Here is a 21,395-nt window from a genome sequence, read left to right on the forward strand (position 1 = left end):
TAGCATTGAATATAAAGATTAAAGATACCCTCTTTGGTACTTTATAGTAATGCTGGACCAATATTATAATTTTAACTTTTATAATCTTTTATATGCTTTATTCTGATTTTTGCTGTGGGAAATTAGAGTTAGCATTTGGCTTAGTTCAAGTATATAATGTTGACAGGTATGTCTAATGCATGTTGAACTGATAATCTTTTTGGTAGTTGTTATGTAAGTTATAGCTATATTTTTGATTTGTTATTGGTAGACAATCTTAGATGTTTTTTAGTGGGAGCAAAACGGTAGAGAGGGGTATGTGTATTTTAACTGCAGCAGTTCTGAAACAGGAAATCAGTCTTATCGTATTCATCCAGAGACCTAGGAAGAAGGTAATTGTTTGGTATACTCGTTAAAACCAGTTAGTTGGGCAACCTAAATTTTAGAGGTTCTCAGATATAGGCTTGAAGAGTTGTGGATATATTATTTCAGAATTAACAGCTCCTCTCAGGAAAAAGTGATTAAATTAATTGAGGGGGCTAATAGTGCCTCAGCTAATACACTAAAGAATTTTACTTTGGATTATAGAGTATTACTAGCACTATCAGTAACTTAAGTATTTTTCTGTGATTATAATTTGCTTAAATTTAAATGAATTTCAGAGTGCCATTATTGTTCCTTTTAAAAATGTTTTTTTTAATCTTCGTGTAATTTTACTTTATCTGACTTGAAATGCTTTGAAAATGATTCTTGAATTTAAACAATTCAGTAGAAAAAAGTTAACTCTATTTCACGTGTTTATCACTGGAAATTATCTTTCTGTGCTTGTTAATGTACAATATGCACATAATTACATACTTGTAATCAGTGTTTTCCTACTGTTCTATGAGCTCTTTTTTCACAAATTTTCTTCTGTCAGTGGGTACTTGTTATTTTTAAAGCTATATGGGTAATATTTCATCAGGCTAACTACCGAGCTTTGCTTAGGGCACTGTGTTAGGGTTCTTTTAATTTTTTTTCTTTTATAACAGCACTAGTGTGAATATCTTTGTGTAGTTTACTTTTGTTTTTGTTTTGTTTTTTTAGAGTATAAGAGTGGGATTGTTGGAATAAACGGTACAACACTTCATAGCTCTTTGTTATAGTTTGTAGATTTCTTGCCAAATGAACCAATTTATGGTATTGTTAAGTAGAATTACTAGAAATTCTTGATGTTACCTTTGAAGAATGTGACAGTTTCATTTAGAAAGACCTAAACTTCTATTTTGAACCAAAAATGTGTGTCAACTTTTCAGCCAAGATGGGTTGGTATCATAAAAATGTGAAAGTTGTGAGGTTTGAATTGTTTGGAGGAGTAGAAAACTTCAGTCGAGTTCATAAATTATTTGGCAGTAAGTTTCCTTTCTGGTTTGGCACTGCTAGCAGATAATTAAAAAGGTTTTAAAAAGAAATTAAAATTTATGCTAAAGTGAATTTAAGTTAATATATTGGAATTCTTTTATAATTTATTTATAATAAAAACACTGTATTGAGTTGCTTTGTAATGATACATTTAAACTAAAATAACAGGACATTTCTAACTCATGCAGCCTCAGTAACCCGTTATTTACAGCTATAGAGCCCTTTCAGTTTTATTTCCAGATATCTCATTTAATCCCTAAACAGCCAGTGATATTGAGTAACTTAACCTGAAGTCATAGGGCTTTTAGTCATAGGTACAAAGCTGAGAATGAAACTCTAGTCTTCTCTGTTGATTATATGCATTAACTGCTTAGTACAGGGCCTAATATTTAGTAATTATTTTTAATTTTTTAAATAGAGCTCTTAATTAAAAAAAAAAAATCTTTATTGATTTCAGAGAGAGGGAAGGGAAGAGAGAGAGAGAGAGATACATCAGTGATGAGAGAGTCATTGATTGACTGCCTCCTGCATGCCCCTGACTGGGGATCGAGCCCACAACCCAGGCATGTGCCCTGACGGGGACTTGAACCTTGATCGCCTGGATCCTAGGTAAATGCTCAACCGCTGAGCCACGCCCACCTGGGCCCTTCTTTATTTTTAAAATCCACATTTTGGGAGCATTCTTTCTCTTACTATTTCTGTAATTCAAGCTTTTGTACCTATGTACCCTTTCAATTTAGAAAATAAGATTTTAAGTTGTGTTAATTTGGTATGTACAGGAATTATTATATGCCTTATATATTAGGACAAATTGTTCTTAAATAATGAACAGTTAGCACTTTATCAACTGGAAAATTAAAGAAACTCCTATTTCTGCTTTTCTCTCAATATGAATCTTTAATTTATAATCATTTTTTTTATAATCCTCACCCAAGGACTTTTTTTCTATTGCTCTTCAGAGAGACTGGAAGGGGGAGAGAGAGAGAGACATCCATGTGAGAGAGACACATTGATTGTTTGCCTTCCGTGTGTCCCATACTGGGGCTAGGGATCGATTGTGCAACCAAGGTCCGTGCCCTTGGCCGGAATCAAACCCAAGACCCTTCAGTCCGTGGGCCGGTGGTCTAACCACTGAGCAAAACCAGCTAGGGCTGAATCTTTAATTTGGAAACCAGATCCAAACATTTAGCACACTTAATAGGGAAAAAGAAAATCTAGTAAGAAAGAAAATCTTTCATTAAATGAGAAAGTCATGTAAGTCCATGACAGTGGCTAGTATTTAAAGCATAATTTGATTAGAAGAGATACTGTGGATGTAACTGTGACATACTTGGAAAGTATTTGTTAAATTTAAACTTGTTAAAATTTTTTGAGAGAAATGTAAACTTAATTTCATTTCCTCTCACCTTGCGTTAAATATCTGTTGGCTGAAAGCACTGACAGAAAGCATGGAAAATCTCCAGAAATTCTTGGAAAGTAAAATTAAATGGTGAAGTATTGGTATTTGCTAACTTGTTTTGGTTCTTGTTTTCTCTTGTTAGTCTGTCTTTATTCCTTCACTCTTGCTGCTGGTTTAGTTCAGGCTCCTCTGGTGACCAGGCAACTTCACATTTGCTTTTGATGCTCTTTGATCACTACCTCTAAATCTGTTTATCAGTTTGTATTTGCCAGTCAGTTCAGTGTATGTTGTTACTGTAACTTTCAGTTAACTAGAATTTTAAAAATAACTTGTTATATGATCTATGGAAATAATTTTCCTTAAAATAATTATGGCCGGGAAAAAAGCAGTTAGTTACTGGTTTGTATACTAGCACTGCATTTTAGTTTATAACTTGTTTAGGGATAAGCATATCTATATACAGGGTGTCCCAAAAAATTGCATACACACTTTAACAGCTGATAGCTCCATTTTGATAATGAAATGTATTTTAATAAACACTGCCTTCATAATTATTCAAAGTGTATACATTTTTTGGGGACACCATATATTTATAGAGAGTATTACAAAGAAAGTTTTCAGAACTGCTTTACTTTCAGTAATCATCATACTTAAGATTCAGTCATCAGATGAAAATTTCATATTAAATACTCTACTTCTTACTTAGAAGTATATCCAGTAAGTGCTGGATAAGCCTATTCTGTATTAGAAATCACATACATGTGTGTGTCTTTCTCATTCTTACTTGGTTTAAAATGTCTAAAAACATAAAAATTTTAATGTATAGGTAAGCAAAAGTTATCTTAGAGATTTTATTTATTGGTATAATGGTTGGCATAAGAAATATTGCCTCAAAATTCAACATTCATTAATTGCTGACATCAATTTTGGAAATGCCAGTAGATTTTTGTTTTGTCTTTTAAATAAGATTTTAAGTTTAAATATTTGATTAGTAAATCACTTTCATTTGGGCCTGCTTTCTTGAAAATTTTATGTTTTCATTAATGACTTGGAAATACGAAAAAATTATAATCTCCTTATGTGAAGCAGCATGGTATAAAAAGTTTGGGCTTTGGAATTATGCACATACTGGGTTTGAATCATAACTTATTACTTATTGGCTTTGGGGCCTTGGGCATTTATGAAATCATTTTGACCCTCAATTTTGTCATCTATGAAATGGTAATATTCATAGATTGTTAGGATTAAATAAGAATTTATTTGGCATTCTGTCTGGCACATGTTCTAACTTATGATGGATGCCAAAGTTTTGGGTAAAATCTTAAACTCTATGAATAAGGAAGGTGAGAATCTGAGGAAAATGAAACTTTAAAAAGACTGGATTTCTAGATTCTGTTTAAAGGAAGGATTTGATAGTCACTCTGCAAGAGGTTGCAGGGGAATGGATTGTTGCTCTGCAAGAGACTCCCATGTTGCTCCTCCTGGCCTTTGACTCCTTATTTGTCTGATTAAATTGAACTCCCTGCCATGGCATCCTTAAAACTGGACCTATCTTCTGCCAGTCCTGCTGCCTTCTCCATAAAGCATTGTGTGTGAGCTGTACTGTACTGTTCGCTTTTTTGAATATTTTATATATTTCCATATCTCTGCTCTATACTCTGCTTGGAACAGTGTGTTTGCTCTTGTTTCTTCTGTCTACTGTCTGACTTCTTAAGGATTATCTAACGCATTACCTATTTTGTGAAGCTTTATCTCTGCCCTTACGGAATTACTCCTCTTTCTCTAGCTCTTAAAACATCTTGATATATACATAATAGGGCCTTTGGCACAATTGTAGGTCTCTGTGTCTGTCTTCCCTGATAGAATAAATAACTCCTTGAGTGCAGTAGTCTTTACTTAGCCCTACATTCTTAGTGCCCCTTCCATAGAATGCTCCATATGTGTTTGAGTGGTTAAATGAATGAAGGAGGAGGCCAATTGAGTTTACTTTAATGCCTACTTAACATTCCCATTTATGTATAGTTATAAAAAAAATCATTTTATTAGGTTAACCAAGTTTTTTGCAAACTTACTTTATTAGTATTCATAGTACAAGAATAAATTTGAGTTTAATCTTGCTTAAAATGACTGCATTTAAAGGGTTTTATACTTCTATCCTTTTCTGTAAAGCTAAAATTTTGCTAGCATTCTCACTGAACTTAATGGTTAGGTCAGTTTGTTAGTAGTAATAATTGTTATTTAATAAAATAATAGTTCTCATGTATTCAGGAAAACTTGGGTGATTTGAATGAGTGTTTTTGACTAAAATGTATTCATAATTTTTTTTTGCTTTTTTAAAAAAAATTTTGTTTAAAATATTAGATATCCCTTTTTCTCCCCAATGACCCATTCCACCCTGTCCCATCCCCCTCCCCAGTTCCTCTCCCCATCATTGTCCGTGTCCTTGGGTTGTGCATATATGCATATAAATTCTTTGGTTACTCTCTCCCCCTCCACCCTCCTCCATCCCTCTGACATTTATCAATCTCATCTATGCTTCCATGTCATTGAATCTATTCTGTTCATCAGTTTATTAAGTTCTTTAGATTCCACGTATAAGCGAGATCATGTGATGTTTGTCTTTCGATGCCTGGCTTATTTCACTTAGCATAATATTCCTCCAGGTCCATCCATACTGTCCCAAAGGGTATGAGATTCTTCTTCTTTACAGCTATGTAGTATTCCATGGTGTAAATGTCCCACATCTACTCATCCACTGATCTCATCTACTCATCCACTTATCCACTCATCTGATGGGCACTTGGGCTGTTTCCAGATCTTAGCTATTGTAAACTGTTGTATTCATAATTTTTTAGATAGAAATTCCAGATTGATGGTTGCTGCCACTGCTTTGGGTTCCCTGTCGCTGCCTCATTTTCTTCTGTTAATATAAAATTTTCTCGCCCTGGCCAAGTAGCTCAATTGATCCCTTGTCAGGGCACATATAAGAATCAGCCAATGAATGCATAATTAAGTGGAACAACAAATCGATGTTTCTCTACTCCCCCTTCCTCTTTCTCTCTAAAAATCAATAATAAAAAAGGTATTTTAAAAAGCCCCACATTTTTTTATGTTTGTGCTCCAAGACACAGTTAAAAAGAAAAAATTACTCATTTTCAGCAATTGTACTGCTATAAGCTTGTATTGTTTTTCTGCCGCTCCCCTTTTTGTCATGAATGGACATAATACCCTAAAACATTTCAATAATTGACCAAGAGCTATTTTTTAGGTGCGTCTATTTTCTTATCTGAGAATAATAGATGATAGCTAATATTTGTGACGTTAAAAATGATCATCCTAATTGTTTTCTTTTGGAATCTTTGTAGTAGAAGAACACTTTGAGATTTGGGGTGAATTTATGTATCTTAATGTGACAAGAATTGTTCCTGGCACATAGTAAATGCTGTTTTAAGTCTTAGATAACTGTTGTTATTATAATTTCTGGGAGTAGAAATTTAGTATTTTTAAAACTATATACAGGTGGTTCCTAGTCATATAGGGCAAGACAATATTTTCTCATGACACTTAGTAAATAGACTTATAGATAATTATAAAACAAACATAATTTTAAAAATCCATTATAGAAACAGTGCAGGTACATTGTGCCAAACACAGAAAACACAAAACAAGCAAAAATGAGAAAAAATATATTTTCCCACCACATAGAGATTATTACTTTTAGTTCCTTAGTTTGTCATCTTTTTGTCTACATAAGACGATCTGGATGGAATATATATATATATATATATATATATAAATATGTATTACCAGGATGGTATCACACTGTACATTCTCTTTTGTAGCGTTTTTCTCATTCATTAATGTCTACTTATTCATTTCAGTAAATTTTCAACTCATCCAGTACTCAGATTATATTAAAATTTATCTAGTTGTCTCAAAAATGTCCTTTATGGCTGGTTTGCTAAAACAGTATCCATAACATCATTGTACCTGTGAACGTGACTGTTAGACTCTTTAAGTCTTTTTAAATATATAAGTAAATATTATTTCTTTTATACAAGAAGAAAATGTTATTTCTTTTATAAAATACTATTTTTTATCCAAAAGATAGCATAGTGTATACACTGCTGTTCACATTTTTTTCCCTTAAAATAGTCTGTAAATCTGTCCTATCAGTGCATAGTAGTCATATGAATAGAACATATAACCTTTTCTTAAATTATCAAAATGAAAGCTTTCAGTAATTTGATAATTGTTTTTGGTTTGAAAATAACAGTGAAACCAGCTCAATAATGTGAGTATAGCAGAAAGTAAAGCAAAAGATCTAGAAAAGGACACTGAATTTGTTGACTTTTGAATTGTATTTGGAAGATGAATGGGTCCAGAAGTAGGTGGGCGGAGAACTTTAGAGATGGTCTTGAAGGGAGGCTTTAGGCAGATTAGTTTGGCTTATCTGAAAGATTCCAGTCAGAAAATCCTGGGATTAGAGAGGATTGATGGAGCTCAAGAAGAAATGAGAGCTGGAAAGAAATGTAGATTGTTGGTGGTTTTTTTATAGTTAGTTTGATATAAATTCTTAAGTGTAGAAGTTTGTTTTTATGCCAGCTGTTGTGTATAACAAGGGAATAGAATGGGCATGCTAAATATAGATTACCTTGACAGGAAATGAGAATAAGTTTCTACCCCAGTTTAGTATTATCAAGTCATAAACACTAAGGGTGAGGAGATCTTAATGGTTGTCTAATGTAATCATGTGGAATAGGAAATTGAAGTCTGAAAGGTTAAGTGACTTGTCCAAATTATACAACTGGTTAGAAGTAGCTCTTAAATCTGACGTTTTTATTCTTAATTGTATCTACTTTTCTCCATACTGTTTTGTCTTTTATAACCAGGAAAATTGGAGGTTGTGTAGTTTTTCTGTTGTTTTTAATTGGATTTTTGGTTTTTGTCCCAAAAAAGTCTGAGGTTTTCGTTTTTCATATATACTTAAATACTGTAAATATGGAAGCTACCTTTTACCTTAGGTGCATTTTTAATGTACTAAGTAGAGGGATTTGAAAATTATTTTGCCAAATCATTTTGAGGATTTCTTTAAAGAATTAGTGTATTTACCTGTATTTCTTAATTATACATGATGGTTTATAGATAAATAAATTTGACGATTTTTATTAGCATAGCTGTAGTGGGGAAAGCCTTTTAAAAATAATCAGTGAATGTTTTAAAACTTGTACATGTAGTTTGCATTGTTGCATATTTCAGATATTTTCTTAACTTAAGTACTCAGATATTTATCCAAACATTATTGCTATGGGGTTTCCTGCAGAAAGACTTGAAGGTGTATACAGGAACAATATTGATGATGTAGTAAGGTAAGAACTCTTAATTTTCTATTTTGAATATTGATATATTATGTTGTATTTTCATTTAGAAAAGATTTCTAAACCACTGAAAAAGTTGTACTTTGTCATGTAAACTTGATTTTTATTATGTTGGTGCTCTATAACTGCCTTCCCCCTCTCCCCCCCTTAGTGTACCTAATGTCCTCAATAGGATACAACCCATTTGATAAGAATGAACTTTTTACATAATCAGGTTTATGTGAATTGCTTTCATGGACTCTATGCAAAGTGCCCCTCAGTGGGTTAACGCCTGGATTTTGTTACACTGTGATTTTTATTTTTATTTTTTTTATTATTATTATTTTTTAAAATATATCTTTATTGATTTCAGAGAGAGGAAAGAAGAGGGAGAGAGAGAGAGAGAGAAACATCAATGGTGAGAGAGTCATTGATCGAGCCTGCAACCCGGGCATGTGCCCTGACCGGGAATCGAACCCCGATCGCCTGGATCCTAGGTCGACGCTCAACCGCTGAGCCATGCCCAGCCGGGCTGTGATTTTTATTTTTTATTTATTGTTTTTTATATTACAATTGGGGATTAGGCTTAAAATCCTTGAGTGTATTTATTCATGTAAATGTATTTATCCTAAGATATATAACCAATATAATGTATTTTTACATAGAGCAGTTTATAATGGGTCGAATGTGTACCAAGCACCTAAAGAAGTATTTGGTACAAGAGATCTAGAAAGAAGTTGCTGGGCATAAAAGACTAACTTTGTCCATTTTATAATTTTGCTTAATTTTCTTAGTGTAATTATCATTCAGTTCAGAACAAGGCCCAATGAAAAGGCCCATTAAATAATTTTTAATATATATGACCTAACAGTACATGATGCATTTTATGAGAGAAGGAATTAGTGTCTGCTGTGTAAATAGTCTTAATATATTTTCTGATTTCAGAGCAAAAATCTGTTATGAATAAATTAATTGTAAAATATTAGTAGGAACTATAATGGCTTTTATTTTTAATTTTTATTTTTAAAATTTTTTTTATTTTTAAAAACATCTTTATTTATTTCAGACAGAGGAAAGGAGGGGGGTGGAGAGAGAGAGAGAAACATCAATGATGAGAGAGTCATTGATTGGCTGCCTAGCCTTCAACCCGGGCATGTGCCTTGACTGGGAATCGATCCCTGATCTCCTGGATCCTAGGTCGATGCTCAACCGCTGAGCCACGCCCGGCAGGGCTAGAATGGCTTCTAAAGGTTAAAATTTTCGATGATTTTTTCTTGAAGATTTTCAATTTAAATATTTGATGGTTATGAGAATTAAATGTTACAATGAGTGGTAAAGCACTTTTAAAGCATTATGCAATGTAGAATTCTTTTTATAATAATTGCCTAAGTATGTAAGTTTAACTATACCCTTATGTGAGTTATCTGTAAGTTGTTAATTTTTAGCAGTTTGCGTTGAACTAAAGTATACTTACATTTTGCAAGACTGAATTGTGTCCAGTTGGATTTTTACAGTGTTCATATCAGAATTAAATTTCATTTTCTACAAAAACTACACAAGAACCCAAAACTACTTTGTGTTTTCTATTACAATTTTAGGTAGTATACATGAGGCTCTCAGAAGTATTATTTAAGAAACTGAAAAGAGGGAAATGAATTTGCCCTTCTCATAGGCAAGACACAGTGGAAGGATGCTTAATATTGAAGCTCCATGGGAGTAACAGTTTGATATGGCTCAGTCAGTGGTAACACACATCAACAGAAAGTGCAATGGTTGATAGAAAAAGGAATGAGCAAAGTAAATTTTGATTGAAAGATGGAATCTGGGAAATGATCAGTACAGTCACCAGAGGTGTATTCTCCTCTGTTGTGCAGGAGTGTTTATTGGGCCTCTTTATGGCTTAGATGAACTATCTCATAAGATGGTCTACTTCATATTACTGTGATTCTGTATTCAACCAATCACTGATTCAACCAAGTCAGATTAGTACTCATACTGGGAAAGAGTAAGGATAAGTTTTGTGATCCCTGGAAGGATATTTTTGTGGGAAATTAATCTGGTGTGCTCATTTTTTCATTGTTCTCTTCTGAATGTGAATTAATCTCTTTTGACTGAGTTAGTCACTGAGGCTGAGCAATCATCTTTTAGGTTACTGATAAAGTCAGTTTCCGGAGCAGTACATTTGATTGTCAGACCTTAAATTGTAATAACTTCACCAAGAAAATACTGTGCTGGGAAGTACTTTGATCTATCTTCTTTTGGCTTCATAACCACTGCTTTTATGCTTCTGAATTAAGATTCACACATTTAGTTTGTAATTAGTAACCAAAGTTGAAGTTTATGCTGTCTGCTTTAATGTATCTAGTTTATTTTATCTAGCTTTTAACTTTTTAAAATCTGTTATTCCTAAAAATGTTTTCTGTGTATGGTTTGTTATATAGCCAATGGTTGCTTTAGCTGAATGATCTTATCACCCTGGGGTAATGGTAATTGTATTAGCATATAAATAACGAATCAGCTGAATATAATAGTTCTGCTGTGCTTGTTTTTGTTTTTTCTTTTTTAAATTTGGGGGATAAATGGTCAGTAAGGCTTTGTTGGCTTCAGTTACTTAGCCCCCCCCCCCTTTTTTTTTATGAGAGAAAGGATGAACAAAGACTGGGAAGGAAGATGTAGTTTTTTCTGTGAGCTAAAATAAAAATAAGTAGTTCCTAAGTAATTTGTCTGTTAGGATTTACCTCGATTTTCTTGATTAGCTCACAGTATATTGGAGACAGTAGTTATAATCAGTATTTTCCATTTGGTCCAAAGATAATAGCATCTCAGTGAAAAAATGTCTTTATTTTCTTATAAAGGTTTTCTTAACCTTTTCTGTTAATGAAATTATTTCTGGTTGGATTGTCCCTTACCCTCTGAGTTGGAATGTCTAAAAAATATCTTTTTTTAATTAATTCCATATTTTTCCTGTTATTTTCTCCCCAAACAGGAAATATACAGAGTTCGAACTTTGTTGTTGTATACCAATGCCTTGAGTAAAAGAAACTCCAGTTGTGAATACCTTCAGGCTTAAATTGTCCAGTATTACTTAACTGTTTTGGGATATGATTTGTTATAGCAATGTGAATTTTATACTTGAGATACTCAAAGTACCTTTGTGACAAATATTTAACTTCTCCTTATTAGTTACTTTCTAGGATCAGGAATTAATGTTAAGGGAAAAAAAGGGAGAGGAGGGGAAAGTAAACCAGGTGAAATTTTTTTACTATCCTAATTGCAAGTTTTAAAAATATGTATTTTTTCCTTTTTTTTTTAAAAATCCTTACCTGAGGATGTGTTTTTATTGATTTTCAGAGGGAGGGAGGGAGGGAGAGAGAGAGAAACATTGATTGGTGCCTCTCACGTGCCCCAACCGCAATCAAACCTGCAACTTAGATGTGTGCCCTGACGGGAAATCTAAGCCGCAACCTTTCGGTGTCCCAGATGATGCTCCAGCCAACTGGGCACAAATGCTTTGTTTAATAAGCAATCAGAATTGACAGGGAAGAAAAAGGATAGCTCATACAGGGACACTGAAGAGCTAACTCTTCCCAGGTTGTTTTTCTTCTTTCCTCTTACCTACCATCTTTTCTCCCCCTTCTTTCTCGCCACTAAATTCTTGCTCTGACTAGCTGGTAATATGAAACAATGTTTTTCTCAGATGGTTGATTATTCTTTGATGTGTAGGTTAGTCTTATACCTCAGGCTAATATTGAAGTTATCTAATTTATGTGTTATCTGGTATAAATCTAAGCAGTCTTTAACCAGTTGATGCTTTATGTGTTTAACAGTCATAGCCTGAGAACTGTTCTGTACCTAATAAATCAGGTAAATGCAGATGTAACAGAGGTGAGCTGGCTTTCTTACTGCTGCCGTGCACCGTAAATCTCCCAAGAGTGAAGTTCTAATATGCTGCTTTCTTTTTCTTCTTTCTTTCCCTTTCTCTTTCCCTTCCTTCTTTCCCCCTTTTCTCTTTTCTTTTGTATATTAAATAGCATCTTTCTAAATAGTGTTTTATGGAGTACAGTTGGGAAATGCTGAAAATGAAAAAAGATGCATGTAACAATATTTTCCCCTAGTCTGAATTAGAAGGAAATAATTTACTTCCTCCTTTTTTGTTGGAAAGATTTTAGATGTGAGAAGATTCCCAGGTTTATTGTAAGGAAATGCTTAGAGCTCACTCTTCTGATATACAGTGATTTTTCAAAAAAAGACATTATCCAGTATCTTATAGATTATCAGTTTTTATCCATATAAGCATCTGTATTACAGATTGAAGAGATCATCTTTTATTTTATTTTATGCATTTTCTTATTGAAGACGTTTTTCAGATATTTTTTCTTAATTATATGTTGATCTTTCAATCAATCTTAATTGTATGTTGATATTTCAATCAAAAGGAAGTGTTTGTTATCCTTCCATTATCATTGGCTATTCAGTTAAAAAGAATTGAAAGGAGATTATTTAGAGGATTTAATGTTTAGAGATTATATAGAGATTATTTATTCAAAATAATTTAAAGGAAAGTAGCAATTCCATTCTCCCTTTCCAGCAACTTTTGACCTCTTCTCTCATATTACCTCTCTATTTCCTGGTTTTTTCTTTATTGAGGTGAAAATCACATAACACAGAATTAATCATTTTATTTTTTTTTTAAATATGTTTTTATTCATTTTAGAGAGAGAGGAAGGGAGGGGGGAAGAGAGAAACACCAGTGTAAAAGAGAAACATCCATTGGTTGCCTCCAAACACGTAACCTGGGCATATGCCCTGACTGGGAATCAAGCATGGGATGATACTCAACTGAGCCACAGCGGCCAGGGTAAAAAGGAACCATTTTAAACTGTACAATTGAGTGACATTTAGTACCTTCACAATGTTTTGCAACCACTACTTCTATTAAGTTCAAAACATTTTTATCACCTCAAAAGAAAATCCTATACTCATTGGCTGCCTCTTTCTTTTTTTGTTAGTCTTGTTTCCTTACAAATAGCAGAGCTTTGATGAATTTGACAATGTTTACATTATCTGTACCAGTCCCACTTTTGATATTTTATTAATAGGTAACATTTATTGTGTATTTACATACACATGTTACTGTTGTGTAAACAGTTGACATGGGTCATCTTATTAAATATCTGCAGTAAACCTATCCCCATTTCATAGATGGTTAAAAAGAAGTTAACTTTTCTAAATGCCACACTGGCAAGTATTAAAGTCGAGGGTTCAGTCCGGGTCTGTCATATTCCAAAGCTCATTTCACTAATAACTGTATAATTCTGGATATCAGAGGACAAAAACTGGAAACTCTTGGGCTAATTTAGCCTGTTACTGTCCTTTGTTTGCCCTAACACAGTGTTGGTCCACACAATATAGGGAATCGTAAAGGAAGGTCTTTAGGAGTTGAGGCTCCAGATCAGAAAGGCTTATATAGTGCCAAGCATAATAAATGAAAATAGGCCAATACGAGGCAAGTTATTATGAAATTTCTCTAAGAACACCAGAAATACTAAGAATGTTTTAAAAGTTTTCAGGATCAGTTAAGGAGTAAGGAATATATATGGCATCGAACTTCTTGGCAGTAGAATTAAAGACAGAAGATGGAGAAAACAGCACTTCAAAAGTTACACATTCAGTCTAGAATTCTGTCTCTATACAAGCTACCAATCAAGTGCAAAAGTAAGAAATCAAGATACTCAAGGACTAAAAAAAATATGTCCATGCAACATTTCTTAGGAGATTACCAGAAGATGTACCCCAGAAAAACAAACGAATAAACCATGAATTAAAAGGGCTTCAGTAAAGAGAAGATCCAACTCAAACGAAAAACAAAAGTCCCAGGATAACAACTGCTACAAGCTGAAGAGCAACCAGTTTTCATTGGGGCAGTAGGACGGGGTGAGGGAGGTGAGGGGGAAAAAAGAACTGATAGGTCGATATTGAAATATTTGGGTAAAAGATGCAATAGAGTCTTAGAAAACAGGTGACTTAGACACTGGAAGCAACTATTAATATCTGTTGATTGACTTAATCCAATATTGTGATACTACCATTTAAGGGAGATTAAGAGAAATGAAACGTGTGTGGGTACTACTGGTTTTGTAAGTCTCCTTAACCATGGCAGAAAATATGTAGATAATTAATAAATCTACAAGATGCAGTATTATAGTATATCTTATATAGAAATGCTGAATTAAATGCCAGGAAAAAGAATCTGAGTAGTTGAGTATGGTCGCTTTTAGAAAGAAGCAGGAATACAGGTTTAAGGATTAATAGAGCTGGAGATGAGTAACATTTACTTTTATTGTGGTAAAATGTATATAAGATAAAATTTACTATTTTAACCATTTTTAAGTGGCACTTCAGTGCATTAAGCATATTCATGTTGTTGTACAGTGGTCACTGTCCATCTATAAAACTTTATCATCTTATACTGAAACTTTATACCCATTAAATAGTAACTCCCCTTCTAAGCCCTAGTCCTAGCCTCTGGTAACCACTTTTCTGTTTTCTGTCACTATGTATTTGACTATTTTAGGTATCATATATAAGTGGAATCATACAGCATTTGTCTTTTTTGTGACTTACTTCACTTAGCATATAATGTTTTAAAGGTGCATTCATGCTGTGATATGTGTCAGAATTTCCTTTCATTTTATGTATATACCATATTCTGTTTATTCATTTGTCTGTCGACAGACACTTGGGTTTCTTCCACCTTTAGACTGTTGTAAATAATGCTGGAGTGAATATGGGTGTAACAGTATCTCTTCGAGACCCTGCTTTCAATTTGTTTCAGTATACCTGCAGCAGTGGAATTGCTGATCAAATGGTAATTCTGTTTAATTTTTTGAGGATCTACCATATTGTTTTCTGTAGTGGCTATACCATTTTACATTCTCACGAGCAATATTTGTCTTTTTGTTAAAGTTTCTCCACATCCTCATCAACACTTGTTATTTTCTGGACTTTTTTTTTTTTTTTAAATAGCTTTCCTAATGAGTGTGAAGTAGTAACTTATTGTGGTTTTGATTTTCATTTCCCTAATAATAAATTATGTCAAACCTTTTTTCATGTGTTTATTGACCATTTGTGTATCTTTGAAGACATGTCTATTGAAAGTCCCTTGCCTGTTTATGAATTGGATGGTTTGTTTTTTTGTTGTTGAGCTTTAGGAGTTTTTTATATATTCTGGATATTAATCCCTTACCAGATATGTGATTTGCAAATATTGTCTCTCATTCTCTGGGTTGCCATTTTACTTAATTGGTAGTGCCCTTTGATGCACAGAAGTTTTAAATTTTGCTGTAGTCCAGTTTATTTCTTATTACCTGTGCCTTTGCTGTGAACGTCCAAGAAATCATTGCTAAATCTGGTGTCATGAAGCTTTTCCTCTATGTTTCCTTTTAAGAGTTTTATAATTTTAGGTCTTTCATTTAGGTCTTTGATCCATTTTGAATTCATTTTTGTATATGGTGTAAGATAAGGATCCAACTTAATGCTTTGTATATGGATATCCACTTTTCCCAGCACCATTAGTAGGACTGTCCTTCCCCTGTTGAATGGTTTGGGCACATTTGTCAAAAATCATTTGACCATATATAAAAGGGTTTATTTCTAGGCTCTCTATTCTGTCCATTGGTATACGTCTGTTGGTATGCCAGTACCATACTTTGTAGTAGCAAATTTTGAAATCAGGAATTGAGTCCTACAACTTTGTTCTTCTGTTTCAAGATTGTTTTTTCCATTCAGGGTCCTTTGAGAGTCAATATGAATTTTTATGATGGAATTTTTATTTCTGGGGGGGGGGAGTCTTTGGGATTTGGGATTTTGATTGGAATTGCATTAATCTGCAGATTGTGTTGAGTGGTATTGAAATCTTAACAATAGCAAGTCTTCCAAACCATGAACCTGGCTTTTTATTTATTTATTTAGGACTTCCTTAATTTTTTTCCAACAGTGTTTTGTAGTTTTCTGTTTACAAGTAATTTACCTCTTGGTTAAGTTAATTCCTGGATATGTTATTATTTTTGATGCTATTCTAAATATAATTGTTTTCTTAATTTTTCTTTTTTAATTGTTCTTTGTTAGTGTAAAGAAAAGCAACTGATTTTTGCATGTTAAATCTGTATGCTGCTACTTTGCTGGATTTGTTTATTCTTCCTTTTTTTTTGTGTGTAGAATTTTTAGGGTTTTCTACATGTAAGATTATGTCATCTGCAAACAGATAATTTTACTTCTTCCTTTCCGAGTTGGATGTCTTTTTTTCTCTCGCCTGCTTGCTTTGACTTGAACGCTTTAGTACTCGGTTGATTAGAAGAGGCAAAAACAGGCCTCCTGTCTCATTACTGACGGAGAAAAAACTTTGTTTTTTACCATTGCATATCATATTAGCTTTGGAGTGCCTTTTTTTTAATAGACTGTTTTTAAAGCCATTTTGCTTTCACAACTTATACTGAGCAGAAGGTACAGAGATTTCCCAGATACCCCCTCCCCCCACACGTGCATAGCCTCCCCCATTATCATTGTCCTCCCAGAGTGGTATATTTGTTATAATTGATGAACCTCCATTGACATATCATTATCATTCAGAGTCCATGGTTTACATGCGGGTTCACTCTTGGTGGTGTACATTCTATGGGTTTTGGATAAATTTATAATGATGTGTATCCATCATTACAGTATCGTACAGAGTAGTTTCATTGCTCTAAAAGTGGTCTGCGTTTCACCTATTCATCTGTCCCTCTAGCCTCTGGCAACTACTGATGCTTTTCCTGTCTCTGTAGTTTTGACTTTTGTAAGAATGTCATATAGGTGGAATCCAATGTGTAGCATACAAAATGTCTGCTCCTTTCCATAATGGAAGCATATAAAAAAACCTACAGTGTGTAAAATGTTACAGCCACTTTGGAAGATGGTGGTTTCTTACAAAACTAAACAGACTCCATACCCTCAAGAAATTGCATCCCTTTGGGTATTTACCTAAAGGAGTTGAATACTTACGTTGAAACAAACACCTGTACGTGAACGTCATACTTCTTAAGCATCTGTCTCCCCAAAAAGGAAGAGGGGAAAAAATTAAGAAAAAAAAATAGGCTGTGGATTTAAAATCCCCTGGAAGCTGTTTCAGTCAATGGGGATTGCTTTAATGATAGTCTGCTTCTGTGTCTGCACATCTGTAATCAGAAGCAGAAGTCCGGATAGGAACACAGATTCCTGGTATTTGGAGGACAAGGGTCCCACAAGCTGGTACAGTGCTCTAGGAGTGTACTGCATGGTTGCCTGGGGGCAAAGGGATAGAAGGGCGTGCTCAGGTCAGGAGCTGCTACCATACTAAGAGTTGAAATTAACTGTGATTTACTGTCCAACCCTTCCTATGTAAGATACAAGCTTCGAAATAGATTCCAGAATTTTAATAGTCAATCAGATAGTTTATGCCAGTACAGTTTTTGACTAGGTTGGAAAATGGATTCCTGGTACTTCCTGCTCTACCGTCTTCTGTCTACTAATTTTTTATTACAAACTTTTTATATCTTTTGAAACATTTGTTTATATATTATTTTTACAATAGGCAGCTTATTTAGCTCTATTTCATAGAAAGTCTTTGAGGAAAGTAAGGACTAAAATATGAAGGCAGTGTTTGTTCTCACAACTGTCTTTAATGAATTAAGATTTTAATACACTGAAATTTTTTTAAGTAAGGTATAGTTGTATTAGAAAGATTTGTACTCCTGATTTTCCAAGTTTTGTGGGTATTACCTCTCTGCTTTTAAGTTTTTGTCTCTGCTTTCCAAATATCTACAGTTAAAGTTTCCCATTTCCCTTTGGAAATGCTGTTTTCTTGCTTTTTTCCGCCTTTCCATTGTATCAGACTTGTAAGGCAGTGAGCCAGTTGTGGGCATGAAATCCTTGGGAGGAGAAAGGAGGAAGTGGGAGGGGCAGCTATAGTGAATGTTTCCCTAAGCAGTGTTCAAGTTCTTTGAGAGAACTCACCCTCCTTCCTTTTAAAAAACGCTACCATATTTTCTTTTAAATAGATTGTTTATTCTTCTGCTAGTCTCACTGTTGCCCAAAGTGCTAGATAAGAGATTGTCAAGTTCAAATATTAAAGGGAACACACAAAAAAGTATGATTTCATCAGCCCTCACTAAAAAAATACAAAAACAGCAAAACAACAACAACAACCCCTCACAAAGCCTATAGGAAAATACTGTAAAAGAAAAGTCAGGGTTCTTGGTTACACAGGACAAAGTAATTCTAACTTAATCAGAAAATAATTTTTTGAAAAATATTAGATAGCTTATATAGTTCATAACTAGAGAACCAGACTTTGAAGATTGCAGAAGCTAAGGGAAGCAAGACATGGTCATGAGGTTACACTAAGAGTAGTCTTTGCTTAGGACATTGCTGTTGGGACACATGCTGTCCTAGTTACTGCTGCCATGACTGGATATTTGTGACTGCTCATAAACTTGCATGCAGCTCCTCCGGAGATCTCTCTGAATAATCTCTGACTCCTCTGTATCTTATTCTCACTACCTAGGATTCCGTGTCCAGAGCAGGAAGACCTAAATGGTTTAGGCGTGCGCACTTGAGAGAAAGATGGAGAAGGGATTATTTGCTTTTCACCTCTTGAAATTCTCTTCAAATTGGAAATGATGTGAATGCTTAGCAGCCTAAAGATGACAATATCCCTTACAAATTTCTCCTACTTTCACCTCCTGTCCTTAGATCCCCTTCCCAAAGATATCTATAGTTAAAAGTTTCATATATTATTTAAGAATTGTATTCATCTTATACCTACATTTTAAGAAAAATGGGAACGAACATACTGCATAGTCTTCTGCATCTTGCTTTTTTTCGTTTAACATACTTAGGGATTTTCCATGTTGGCAAGGAGATATAATTGATTCATTTATTGGCCTTTTTATTCCATTTTATGATCATACCATAATACACAGTCCCCTCCACATTTGGGTTTCCAGTTTGTGGCTATTAAAAACAATGCTGTAATAAACATTTTCACGTGTGTATCTTAGTGTCTTTTTGCAAGAAGTATATCTTCATAGTAAATGCTTAGCTGTGGAGTTGCTGTGGGTCCGTGGTTTAAACTTTTACCCTCAAAATTGGTATCATTTTATATTCTCACCAACATGTAATAGAGTATTTGTTGCCCTCTCACAGCCTTGGCAAACTGAATATTATCAAGCTTAAACTTTTTGCAGTTTGTTGTAATTTGATTTTTGATTACATTTCTTTAATTGAGAAGTAAGCAACTTTGTGATGTTTATTGGCCTTATATATTTTTTTCTTTTGGTTGTAGGTTTGTACTGACCCTATCTTCAACTGATTTATTTTTTAACTTTTTTTCCTTCAAATATTTTTATGATCTCTTTGAAAAATAAGAAAATTAGTGGTACTCTTTCTTCCGACAATTTTATAACGCCCCACCTCTCTTGCCATTTTAATTTTATAAGATTCAGATGAAGCGGTGATAGAGCTTGGCGGATTATCTCTGTTTTGAGTTATTGCTTATGATCTGCTTTACAAATACATATAATCACAGAATATCAAAGATTTTTTCTGTTGATAGATGTTAAGAAATATTCTTAAGAAATAGTCTTGCTTAAGTAGCGATTTAGGAAATGCTTTTAATTTAGAGCAGTGTTGTGCACTCACCACTCTTGAGTTACTGAATCAGAGCAACATTCTCTTGGACAGTGAAGATGGAAATGACAAGAGGATTTAGGAGTTTCTGCTTTTTTTCTGCCTCTAGCATTATATAGCTGTCTAACTTGTGGAATTCTGCCCTATTTATTGTTCTTTTTGGTCTAAACATTTCCCCAAGTCCAAGCCCTTTCTTTTGTATATACAATTTTTATGTTCCTTTATATATACTACTTTATATTTATCTGTGATTATTTCCTCCCCCTCCCCCCCTTTTAAATCTGAACTTTGCGAGTAAATTCTCTGTAGCTATGTTGATTGGTCTTCTTAGATAACTTTTGTTTTTTTTCTCCTTTGTGGGTCATTTGTAATTGTTTATACAGAATTTTAGTTATAGTCTTTACTTTCTGATTTTTGAGTTATGAATTCATAGCCTGTTATTTAAATGAAGCTTTTGAAATCCGTTTTACTGATCTGTATCATATCTAACTACGCCAGTATTTCCTCCCTTCTCTGACGTGAACTCTAAAATTACATGAGCACTTTCTCCGTTTCCTGGCATTTCCACTCAAACATGTTCTTCATTCTTAGTTAGAAATATGTCCAGAGTTGAAGTTCCCTTCTTTATTAATCTACTGACAAAAGAAAATTAATCAAGCATAGGAAGAATTTAGAAAACTGCATATAGTTAAAAATATTTTTTCAGTAATAACCCCAGTTATTACTGTATCTGTCCTCTGTTCCAGTTTTATGCTCTTTTCCAGGAATATATTAATATTTTCTACCGTACTAAGAGGCATATGTATTGTCTTCCAGTGGGATTTTTTCATACCTATATATATATATTTATATCTTTATTGTTGAGAATATTACAGATATCCCTCCTCTTTTTCTCCCCATTGCCCCTCTTCACCCCGATTGCGCTAAGCCCCAGGTCTTCACCACCCATTGTCTGTGTCCATGGGTAATGCATATATGCATATAAATCCTTTGGTTAATCTCTTCCCGCCCCCACCCCCCCTTTCCTCTGAGATTCGTGTCCGTTCCATGATTCCATGCCTCTGGTTCTATTTTATTCATCAGCTTATTTTGTTATTAGATTCCTTGTTTGTTTATTTTGATTTTTAGATTCAATTATTGATAAGTATTTATTGCCATTTTATTGCTCAAATTTTTTAATCTTTTTTTCTCTTCCCTTCCTCCCTCCTCCTCCTTCTCTCTCCTCTCTCTTCCTTCCTTCCTTCCCTCCCTTCCCCCTTCCCCCTCCCCCCTGCCTCCTTTCCCCTTCCCCCTTCCTCCTTCCTCATTTTTTCTCCCTTTAACATTTCATGCAATACTGGTCTGGTGGTGATGAACTCCTTTAGCTTTTTCTTGTCTGGGAAGCTCTTCATCTGTCCTTTGATTCTATATGATAGCTTTGCTGGGTAGAGTAATCTGGGTTGTAGATCCTTGCCTTTCATCACTGAATATTTCTTGCCACTCCTTTCTGGCCTGCGAAGTTTCTTTGAGAAATCAGCTGACAGTTTCATGGGTGCTCCCTTGTAGGTAACTAACTG

General features: G+C 34.0%; 1 protein-coding gene across 1 annotated transcript in view; it reads left to right on the forward strand.

Moving 5' to 3' along the window:
* PTEN (phosphatase and tensin homolog) overlaps positions 1-21,395 on the forward strand; it is an 81,107-nt gene that overhangs the window by 15,062 nt on the left and 44,650 nt on the right. Inside the window, exon 2 of the mRNA XM_081157957.1 lies at positions 8,064-8,148. Within this exon, the coding sequence (XP_081014083.1) occupies positions 8,064-8,148 (85 nt within the window). The remainder of the gene's footprint in view (positions 1-8,063; positions 8,149-21,395) is intronic.

Source organism: Miniopterus schreibersii (genome assembly GCF_964146895.1).
Source record: "Miniopterus schreibersii genome assembly, chromosome: 14".
Taxonomy (NCBI): domain Eukaryota; kingdom Metazoa; phylum Chordata; class Mammalia; order Chiroptera; family Miniopteridae; genus Miniopterus; species Miniopterus schreibersii.